The following is a 12078-nucleotide window of genomic DNA, read 5'->3' as shown; positions in this document are numbered from 1 at the left end:
GAAAGCCTATAACACAATAGTTACACCGTTATAGGCAAGCTCTAAAATTGCCATATACTCTTTCCAATTAGTAGAACCTTTTTATAACCTATTAATTGACCTGGATCACCATCTCATGTGATGCTGGAAAACATTGATACATGGTGAAGTTGATATTTTGAATAGACTTGGGATACACCAAGAGTAGATGATTGAAAAATAATGATGTCACATGACATATCATACACGCTTCCATGTGGAGAAAATGCATACTTGAATTTGTATTCTATATTTTGAGCGTGGACACCTTTGTTCAACTTGCTTTTAGAGCCTAGCAAAAACTAGATGGTGAAAGTTGGGTAACCTTGCTAGAGAGCACAAATTAGGCCCAAAAAAATTTGGTGCCGTCATTCACAAAAACCTTTAACCTTTGGCACCAAAATGATGCGTTCAGATAAAACAAAAAACCCTGAACTAAAGAAACTGGCTAGTTTCCAGAAAATGCTTGCAATGAGGAGCGAAAAGAATAATATACAAGCCCAAAACAATAAAAATACATGTAATGCTGTTGAAGCCAATACCACTGGGAATTGAGACTTGTACCTGTTCTGCTGTAGCTGAAAGCCTCGGGATCATGAAGAAGGACTGCAGCCAAAAGACTCCCAGGTGTTGCAGAGATAGAACTGATGCCATCCTTAAAGCCATCCCTGACAGACCTATGACATAAAACGCAGCGGCAGAACAATGGTTGGACATGGTGACCATAAAAATGCACAAAATGCCAGGTCTAGTGTAAATGAGAGTCATGGTTCTGGCAACTTTGAAATTTGTTGTGACCAGTATAGGTTACATATAAGAAGATTAAGGGGGACGGTATGGGAGGGATATTACAAATAGCTGATGTCAGTGCCCGCCAGAAGCTCGGCAATTTTTCCGGCGTGTGCGATCAGAGGCGAGCCGTCCCTCGCCTGCACCGCCTCCACCGTAGCCCGGTCTTCGAACAGAACCAAATCCTGGATGGCTGCTCCAAAGCAAATCGGCAGGCTAGGCAGTGGTAAGCTTGGTGCTACCTCCGTATGCGTTGTGTTGGTAAGCCTGTACATGGTCCCTCCCTTCACATCAAATCACATCATGGTCAAACCCTCCCCAGCGACCTGCTTTCGTTGGCACGGAGGCTACAGCTTCGCCTTTGCCGAATTCGGTGTCCAAAACCTGACGCGGTGAATGAACCCTGAGGCTGTGGCGCACAAATTGGAATACGTTGCCGCTGTTTTTCTGTGAGAGAACAAGCTTCCCCTGATAAGGGGAGAGACCTTTTAACAGTTTTTCCCTCGCGCAGCTTGTAGGTCACATAACAGTATGTATCCCGCAGCGTAGATGTCACATAACTACATGGTGACATAACATGTAGTGAACGACGATAAATACAAGTACAAAAAACATTGGACAAAATCCCCCCCCCCCCCCCCCCCCCCAAAAAATTGGACTTTTCTTTTTTTATATTGATCACCCAAAACTTGTCATTTTGGGAGATTTTTTTAAAAATGGCTCTATGAACGACGATAAATGGTTTGCTTGGATCAACTTACAAGTACAAAAACATTGGACAAAATCCCTCGGGAAAATTGGACATTTTTTTTCCTTATTGATCACCCAAAATTGGTCATTTTGGGAGATTTTTTTTAAATGGCTCTATCACTTGTTGTTTGACCTCACGAAATATTTTATGGGCCCCTTTATTTTCCTTGGACCAAGTGGACACTTTTCATTAGCATATTCTCGTCCATCATCTAGTAAGAACAATGTAAAAGGATGAGAACGACTTAGGCCCAATATTGCCATGACTGCGTGGGGGTATCAAGATAGAGATCAATGCCATAATCCCCCATATCAAACTCTTCGAATATGCCCAATCAACATTGTCCAATCCTACAACTAATCCTAATGCTAGAATACTACACTAATCATGCACCACCCACCATAGCCACCTCGAATCGCATGTGCTTATAAAAGAGATGAATTGGGATAGGGAACATGGAATAACCACTCTTAGACTGCTATAAAAACTGATATTGGAAGTATCACTTGTTTAATATATTTATGAAATATATTTTGGGCCCCTCTATTTTCCTTAGACCAACTGGACACTTTTCATAAACATATTCTCATCCATCATCTAGTAAGAACAATGTAAAAGGAAGAGAAAGACCTAGGCCCAATGTTGCCATGACTACATGGGCGTATCGAGATAGAGATCAATGCCATAATCCCCCACATCAAACTCTTTAATATCAAGTGCCAAATTGACATTGCCCAATCCTATAAGTAATCCTAATCCTATGCTAGAATACTACACTAACCGTGCACCACCCACCATAGCCACCTCCAATCACATGTGCTTATAGAAAAGATGAATTAGGATACGAAACATGGAATAACCACTCTTAGACCATTATAAAATCTGGTATTGGAAGTATCACTTGTTCAATATATTTATGGTATATTTTTTGGGCTCCTTTATTTTCCTTAAACCAAGTGGACACTTTTCATTAGCATATTCTCGTCTATCATCTAGTAAGAGCAATGTAAAAGGAAGCGGAAGACCTAGGCGCAATGTTGCCATGACTACGTGGGGGTATCGAGATAGAGATCAATGCCATAATCCCCCCACATCAAACGCTTCTAGTATTAAATGCCCAATTGACATTGCCCAATCCTACAACTAATCCTAATCCTAATGATAGAATACTACACTAACCATGCACCACCCACCATCCCCAATTAACATTGCCCAATCCTACAACTAATCCTAATGCTAGAACACTAACCATGCACCACCCACCATAGCCACCTCGAATCACATGTGCTTTATAGAAGAGATGAATTAGGATAGGGAACACGGAATAACCACTCTTAGACCCCTATAAAATCTAATATTGGAAGAAGTCACTTGTTTAATATATTTATGAAAATGACGTGTTCTAGTCTATGTGCCCTTAATGTAACAGGATTAGGATAGAGATCATGGAATCAGCACTCTTGGACCCCTATAAAATCTGATATTGGAAGTATCACTTGTTTAATACATTTATGAAAATGACATGTTCTAGTATACCTACCCTAAATGCAACAGAGAGAACAAGGACCGTGATACCATTGGAGTGCTACCATTGCCAAGGTCCAGGAAAGTGCATGTACAAGCATGTAGCTCCTATAGTCTCAAGACAACCCTTGGGAAATTAATGTCAAGATTGATGGCGGCCAAAACACACATATAAGGAGTACCCAAGATTTGACCACACCAAGAGAGAACCTCTAGTAGTCCTATGCCTAAATCAATAGCTCCAACTGCAACCTTGAATTTGCTATGAACCTTGAGGGGAGAGATGGTAACGATATCCTTCATGCCATCACAAGCTTGTAGGAAATAAAAGGCAGTCGTAAAAGACTCTTCCAAGAATCATGACACCTCCAATAAGTAACCAACTAATACTCAAACGATGAAGAAGTAAAAAACAAAAAAGAATAGCACTACAACCAATTGAATGAGAAATAAAGGGCCAAAGAAGCGTGAATATGAGGGCTATAAACGACCTTGACTCCAAATTATAGACTCATAAGGCAAGACAAGAATGTAATTGTGTAGGTAGGTATACATAGGCATCAATGAGGAAAGCAAAGTTCTAGCGACACTTAGAGGTGTGGATAAATATCTAGGCCCATAGAGGAAAATAAGAGACTACCAAAAGCCTTGCCCATGTGGAGGAATATTTGAGAAACACCACAAAGCACGTAAGGGACTAAGACCTCTCTCAAATCCCAAGATGTCACCCTTGGAAAACCTCAAAGTGAGCAAGGGACTAAGATTTCTCTCTCGATCCCAAGATGTCACCCTTGGAAGACCTAATACAATCCAAGGATGTCCAAGGATGAGATTGATGTTACTTTCCAAAATAACCAAGCATAGGAATCAAAAGCCTCTTACGACCAAGGGAAACCCTCCCATGGCCTACGACAATAGGTTTAGATAAGGATAAAGTTATATATATATGAATACTACTTTTAGATTTTCTTTTGTTCAAAATTAGAATTTTATATGAATACTAATTTTATGTACAAAAAAACATCTCAATTTCTTCACTGTAAATATTGTAAGTGTAATAGTGAAAAATTAACCAACATCCATGAAATATAAATTTAGTTTACTAAAATTAAAGTGCAAAGAAAGTACTAAAAACATCCCAATTTCTTAAGTGTAAATATTGTAACTATAATAGTTATATAAAAAACCCAACATCCATGAAATATAAATTTAGTGTACAAAAATTAAAGTGCAAAGAAAGATGTACATTGAACTAGAGTTCTTCTTTAGAGGTTGCAAGAAAGCTTCAATATTCCTTATGAATCAATATCCACAGCCAAAGTGTCATGTAGCTTGTATAACGGGTTATGTAGGACTTGACTGGATATGGAGCCCAATCGTCGGAGCGTGATCGACGAGAGTGTCCTGGGTTTAGGGGTGAGGCGCCCAGGTTGGAGAACCATAGGCAGCCAAGAAAGTGTGGGCAGGAAGGCCATTGCATGAGCTTGGAGAACCATAGGCAGCCCAGAAAGTGTGGGAAGGAAGGCCATTGCATGAGCTTGGTAGTGTGGAGCTTATTCTCAATTCCTTGACAGTTGGGTCCTCCTCTCCTCCCTCATCTTGGGTGGGTGTGGTGTCTTCTTGGTAGGTAATGCAACATAAGTATCAGAGCAGATGATGACCTCGCTTTTTGCGCTCCAAAAACAAGATAAGATTTGTTCAATGGTGGAAAAATTTGATCGTTTTGTTTCTGGTCTGTGTGGATAAGGTTTACACATATCTCTTCTCTCTCAGAGGGGGGAATAGCAAGACAAGGCTTCTCTCTCTCTCTGGTGGTAGCACAACACGCTGCTTATAGCCTATACACAAAGAGAACTGAGCCGTGAGTGAATTCTTTGTGTAGAGCTTGTTGGCCACTAGGCAGAGAACCCTGTGAAAAGCCCACAACGCACGCACAGCAACATCCACACAGCCCTCCAACCTGACACCTAGTCGTCGAATACAAGGAGCCAACAACAAGTCTAAGGAGTCGTTGTGAGCAACTGTGCGAGTTTACGCACAACTTCTTGGCACACTCTCGCCGGGACAAGCAACAAATCGAGTGAAGAAGACCACCGCACACAGTCGTGCATGGCATGACCAGCACCACCCAACAGAGAAAGGAGACACAGAAGTCTTCGACTCCTCGAACCATGGCATGACCAGCACCACCCAATAGCAAACAAACAGTGACCAGCATCCTGCTCACAGAGGCTTGCCGGTGTGTGTGTGTAAGCCTTGTGGGTATCAAAACTTTAGGAGAGAGGGCAGCAGCATGGCAACGATAGCACATAAAATATAAACACGGCCATTGTACCAGTGGCAGTAGACCAGGCAAGGCAACATTAGCATCCCCCAAACTGACGAAGTCAATGGCAACACCAGTGTGTGAAGTTTGGAAGTAAATGAGAGCAGGTGGATCATCATCAATGGTGGCAAGCGACAAGGTCGCACGGTAGTAGTAGCCAACGCCGTCCATTAAAAGGTGACGACGATTACATTGGCGTCATTTTTTTAACGCTCTTATCCCTTGTGTGCGTGCCTAAGGGCATCTGGGGGGATACAAGTGAGCTCGAGGCGATTGCGGCGAAGTTCGGAGCGCTATTAGCTTTGAGGTTCCATCGGCGGTAACGTAGCACGCCATCGGCTTCGAGCTTCGATCAGCGGCATACTCTTGGACACCGGTAGTTGGCTCCATTTGTGCACTCCGTAAAGTTTTTTTTTACATTTAAGTTTTACATAGCTTTTGCAAATTTTTTTATTTTAAAAATGGCTTTGAGCGAGGGTAACGTACTTGTATCAGGGAGTTCGGGGAGGATTTCTCGAGTGTTATCACTTGTTTTCAGCCTTACACAGGCCGAGCTTGCCTGCATGTGGCAAGTTGTCCTTGCATGCCAAACGGAGGCCGTTCGTCCTCTGTCCATCTCACGACTTGACACACATGAGCTAAGTGGTGTAGGAGGCACATCCCTAATCCCGTCCTTGTCCGTAGATGACCCATGATTTCGTCTACATAGACTGAACACAACCCACTGATAGTCAACCAATTCATAGAGTCTGGTAATACATCGTGACCCAAGCGCACAGATGATGACCTCTTGAATGAGGATAAGTTCAATGACGGAGATCCCGATACTCGATTTGAGGCTCATGTCTCACACTAGGAGGCTTCATGCATTGCAGCTTTTTGCCAAGAGCCAAACCTTAGAACAAATTTAAAATGAAATTTTGACCATCCTTAGGAGTTTGCACCAGTGTTTGGACTCATGATCGGCCAATCCTATTACTAGTGTTGTGTCTCTTATGCCCATGCACAGAAGAGTATAATTTACTTCTTCTCAATAGAAAGTTGGGACTTCCACATGACAACACTCCGTAGAGTCTGCCAAGTAGTCCATAGCGTTTGCTAGGATCTTCAAGGATCTCAAAGCGCCAAGCTTTGGGGGAGAGGAGAAGGAACACAACAAAGACGCAGTCAACATTTTCTTACAAAAGTGGTCAAACTTACATAACCTCAGGTATATGCCAGAGGATGTGAGGCCTATTGAGGCAAGTTTATCCTTGACGAGCAAAGCATATAAATGGTGGATGAGTTTGGCCAATAGATCAAAATTTGGTCCTAGGCAGATGACGATGAGAGTGGGGGCACAAAATTTAAAAGAAAAATATTTCAAGGTGACAAGGGACATGGTCAAGGTGAGCAAGGGGGACATTGGTCTAAAAAACCACGAAAATATACAAAGAAAAATCCTATGAAACTCCAAAAATAGCAGCAGTACGAGAAAGCAAAGAAAGAAAATATGTACTTTAACTACTTTGAGGCAAGGCAGCTTGTCCCAAGTTGGGTACTAAAGCTGAAGGTAGTTCTCATGACGCCAAGAAGGATGGTAAATCCTCTTGGCAAGTTCATACAGTGCACGTGTTTAGAGAGATGAGAATGTGCCATATGGATAGCACGCATGCATGTTGTGTTTCACATGCTATGTGGCAACCATCTTTCAGACCACACAACTTGGTTCGTTTATATGGCAAGATTGGTGGCCATAAAGTCACCATTATGATCAATGATGGACCACACACAACTTTTAAATTGCTCGTTAGTCAAAAAGTTGAAGCTGCCCGAGACCAAGAGCCCGAGACAAAGAGTGACCATAAGTAAACAATCTCACTTGCTAATGGTTAGACAAAACCGTTTGGGACACGGTGGTTTTGGAAGTGCCACTTGCTATGCATGGCTACGAGGCTATGCTTGATTTCCAGGTCATGCATTTAGCTAGGGCGAATGTCGTAGTTACTAGGATAACAACCTAGAGTTTATGCACGAGGTTAGATGCATTACTTTGCATGGTGAGCATGATGTGCCAACTACACCTTCCATACCTACTACGAGCTCGACGAGATTTAGCATATATACATTTGTAACCTTTTTGTATAATTTTGTTTCCATAGATGAAACAAAAGTAAATAATGTTTCCATGATGAAAGAATAAATGTAAATAACCTTAGACGAGACCCCTATTTTTAAAACCTTGTTTTGTCTTCATGTGAGCAAAAAAATTTTAAAAATCCAAGACTGAAAATGAGACAGTAAATAATGGTAAGTACATAGATACTTTGAATTCTTTATTGCAACAGTATCGGGATGTTTTTTCCAAATATTTTCTAGATGGTGTCCCACCATCTAGGGAAGTAGATCATTCCATTAATGTACTTGAAATGTTCCAATCCTATAAGCCAGCCTGCTTATAGACTTAGCCACTCCGAAGCATAGGAGGTGGAGCGGCAATTGGTCGATTATGTAAGAAAAGGTTTCATGGTCGATTATGCAAGAAAAGGTTTCATGGTCGATTATGCAAGAAAAGGTTTCATAAAACCTAGTTCTTTGCCATGAGCTTTGCCTATTCTTTTGGTAAAAAAGAAAGATGGTTATACGTGTATGTACATAGATTACCATGCTCTTAATCAGATTATGATTAAGAACAAGTATCTAATGCCCGATCGACCAAGTCAATGGTGCACGTTATTTTTCTAAAATTTACCTTAGGTCGGGCTACCCACTAGGCCAAGATCACTACTAGAGCTTGAGGGCATACCGACGTTAAAATACCGACGCAAATGTCGAACGTCGGTATGCCCGTCGTAATCTTGGAGGAGACAAGTCGGGCGGGCTAATTTTAAATTTTCGTATACCGACGCGTATACCGACGCGTATATCGACGTTTTTACCGTTGCATATACCGACGTATATTTCGAGGTATATACCGACGCACATACCGATGCTCGTAAGTTTTTTACAGCCGAGAGCGTATTGTTCTCTGTTTTTCGCGACGTTGTAGAGAAGGTGCGTTTAAGCATCTCCTTCCTTCTTTCCTCTTTTCTCCTCTTCTCCTTCTCCACTTTAACTTGTATGCTCTTGCTTTTACTAATATGCTCTTTGCTCTTGCTTTTGCTTTTTAATTTAGGATACAGGACGTTTAGGGTTTTGTGTTTTTTTTGGTTCTCTATGCATGTTGAGAGCTCTCTATGTATGCATAGATCTCCTAATGCATGCATAGAGATTTTAGGATTTTGTATTACTTTGTATTAGTTCTTATTTTTATGTTTAATTTACTAATTATTTTGTTTAATATTTTGTTTTACATCTCTTTCACCAATCTTTCACCAATCCTCTCCTTCAGCTTCGCAAAAAAGAGGTAGACCCTCTTTCCATTTTTCTTGTTTATGTTTTTTTCTATGTATTATTGCACCCATGTTTTATGGTTTAGGGTTAGTTTAGGGTTCTTGCAATTGCAAGCTTGTACATAAGATTATTGCAAGAACTATGCATAAAACCTATCATAAGCTTGCAATCTCTATGCATAGCCTTCTTGCAAGCTTTATGCATAAGCTCTATTCATAGAGCTTGCGAGCTTGTGAAATCTCTATGCATAAGCTCTATGCATAAGCTTTATGCATAGGCTTTATGCATAGAGTTTGCAAGCTTATAAAATCTCTATGCATAGGTTTCTTGAAAGCTTGCATGGACATTGTACATAGAGCTTGCATAGCCTTCTTGTTGAAAGCTCTATGCATAGCCTTCTTGTAAAAGCTTAATGCAAAAGCTCTATGTATAGACTTTATACATAGAGGTTGTAAGATTATGAAAGCTCTATACATAGGGCTTGTAAGCTTATGCAAGATCTATACATAGAGTTTAAGCATAGAGCTATATGAATCTAGCTGAATGCATGAATTAAGATCTATGCATAAAGCTTAATACATAATGTTTTATGTATAAATCTTATGGATGAGCTTTATGCATAAGGCTTCACATGCGTTATGTTTTTATGCATAAAGCTTTTTTTGATGTAAAGTGCCTTGCATGGATGGAGAGCATAAGCTTTTTGAATGTTTATATTCTCTTATACATATAACATATATTTCTTATGCTCTGTTTTTCTGTGCATAAGGTATTCTCATTATTCATAGAGTTTATATATGTTATCAAGGTAAGATCTCTTATCCATGTAAGACAAGATCATGTTTATTACACCATTGGGTGATGGGATTAAGGGTTAGCATAGTGCATAAGGCTTATAGCATAGAGCTTATGCATAAGACTTATGCATAGAGCTTATGCATAAGTCTTGCAGCCTTATTATGCAAGCTTATACTTAAGGCTTGCAAGCCTTACTATGCATACGATAGCATAAACCTTATTCATAAAGCTTGCATAAGACTTACGTATAGAGCATTACACATAAGCTTATGTATAGATCATTATGCATAGGCTTTATGCATAAGGCTCTATGCGTAGAGCTTATGCATAAGACTTATGCATATGGCTTATGCATAGAGCTTATGCACAAGTCTTGCAGCCTTATTATGCAAGCTTATACTTAAGGCTTGCAAGCCTTACTATGCATACGATAGCATAAACCTTATTCATAAAGCTTGCATAAGACTTACGTATAGAGCAGTACACATAAGCTTATGTATAGATCATTATGCATAGGCTTTATGCATAAGGCTCTATGCGTTCAGCTTTAGGTGTAGGCTTCTATGCATAGAGCTCAATGTGTAGGCTCTATTTACAGAATCTTGGCATATAGATTTTTGCATAAGGCCTTTATAAATAGCTATTTATGAATAGAGATAGCCTCTCTCTCCATCCTTGTTCTAATTACCTTCTTAATTTTGTATGGAGAGAAGATAAGCTAATGTATAAGTTATTTTTAAAATCTCCCTCAACGGCTGGGGAAAAGAAGCCCGTTTGACGCTTTTTTTAATATTTTTAAAGTCTCCCTCAACGGCTAGGGAAAAGAAGCCCGTTTGACACTTTAAATGTTATTTTTAAAATCTCCCTCACTCACACGGCTGGGGAAAAGAAGCCATGTTTTATGGTTTACATAATGCTTTGTGTAATGCATAATGATTTGTATTTAATGAGCTACATATACATGTTATCCTGCTAGATGAAGCCTCTCAATCTTGAAGAGAGAATAGCGTGTCCATGCATGCGATGTAAGTACCAAATCTTTCGAAAATGAAGGATTTGCAACCAGCATGTTCATGACGCTGGCATATTTCCAATGGAGCGCTTGCAAAATTTACGGTTTCAATCGTACAACCAAGCAAGTGTGCAGCCGCATCTTGATAACATTGCGCCTATGAATTCTTGTCCCCGACAAAGGATGAGGATATCGAAGGAGGGAGTGACAGATGGAGCTCAATTAATAGCACTCGAGGGGATGGAAGAAGGTCAGGAAATGGAAGAAGGTCCAATGGAAGAAATGTTGGATGCCTTCATCGAGCAACAAGAAGCTCTCTTCGAGGAGCATGAACATGAAGATCATCCACCACGACATTCTCAACGGTCAAATTATGAACCAGAGGAAGAGGCTATCCGTAAACTTGCACGTCTTCCATTATACAATGGTACCAACATATCTGTATTGCGTGCATCTCTTACGATGCTAAATTTGCAGTCAATTTTTGGATGGTCTAATACAAGTGTCACTGAACTATTCAAGTAAGGATTTTTTTTGGAGATTACACCTAATGTTGAAATGATAAATTTTCAACTTGTATTTGACTAAATCTTAATAGTAACGATCAGATATTGCCATACTTGCAGGCTTTTGAAAGACCAGATATTGCCCCCCGGCAACGAGATGCCCTCCATCTCGTGCAGATGCCAAGAAGTTATTGAAATCCATAGGCATGGATTACAATAATATTCATGCTTGTCGCAATGATTGTTGCCTCTTCCGCCATGAATATGAGCATTTGCAAGAATGTCCCCATTGTGGCTCTAACAGATATAGAGAAGATGTTTAGGGGGAAGCTGTCCCGGTAAAGGTTCTTAGGCACTTTCCAATCATCCCAAGAATAAAAAGCATGTTCAGGTGCAAATCTAAGCTTGATGACATGGCATGCCACAACTCGATCCACAGATGAAGTGATGCGTGTGCCTGCTGATTCACCCGCATGGAGGCACATTGAAGAGAAATGGCCGGCTTTTAAGGAAGAACCTCGAAACCTCCGTCTTGGCCTAGCAATGGATGGTGTAAACCCTTTTGGTTTAAGGAGCTCTTCATGGAGCACATGGCCTGTTTGCCTTGTGAATTATAATCTTCCGCCATGGTTAGCAATAAAGAAAGGTCATTTGTTGCTCTCATTAATAGTTCCAAGAAAGTACAAGGTGAAGAACATGGATGTATATTTGGCACCACTTATTGATGAGTTACGCACCTTGTGGAACGGCATTGCAGTGAAGGACATGTCAAAGCAGCAGAGTGGCCAAAGACTTACAACTGTGCAAGGTATTCTCATGTGGACAATGCATGATTGGCCTGGCTATGGAGAATGCTCAGGTTTGTCTATATCGGGTTACAATGCATGTCCTGTATATGGTCCTCGACTTGATTCAAGATACTCAAAAGCATTACGAAAGAATGTCTACCAAGGAGTGAATACATTATACAGCTCACATTTTG

General features: G+C 40.5%; 1 protein-coding gene across 1 annotated transcript in view; it reads right to left on the bottom strand.

Moving 5' to 3' along the window:
- Positions 1 to 1401, bottom strand: part of EMB2773 (PHD finger family protein) — a 113297-nt gene extending 111896 nt beyond the window's left edge. Inside the window, exons 1-2 of the mRNA XM_086806798.1 lie at positions 871 to 1401; positions 583 to 695 (exon numbers count right to left, since the gene is read on the bottom strand). Of these exons, the coding sequence (XP_086662924.1) occupies positions 583 to 695; positions 871 to 1082 (325 nt within the window). The 5' untranslated portion in view covers positions 1083 to 1401. The remainder of the gene's footprint in view (positions 1 to 582; positions 696 to 870) is intronic.
- Between the last annotated feature and the right edge of the window lie 10677 nt (positions 1402 to 12078).

Source organism: Cibotium barometz, chromosome 12 (genome assembly GCF_041138505.1).
Source record: "Cibotium barometz isolate CiBa-2024 chromosome 12, ASM4113850v1, whole genome shotgun sequence".
Lineage (NCBI taxonomy): Eukaryota > Viridiplantae > Streptophyta > Polypodiopsida > Cyatheales > Cibotiaceae > Cibotium > Cibotium barometz.
The sequence above is the reverse complement of the archived record's forward strand: the minus strand, read 5'-3'. Positions and strand labels throughout refer to the sequence as shown.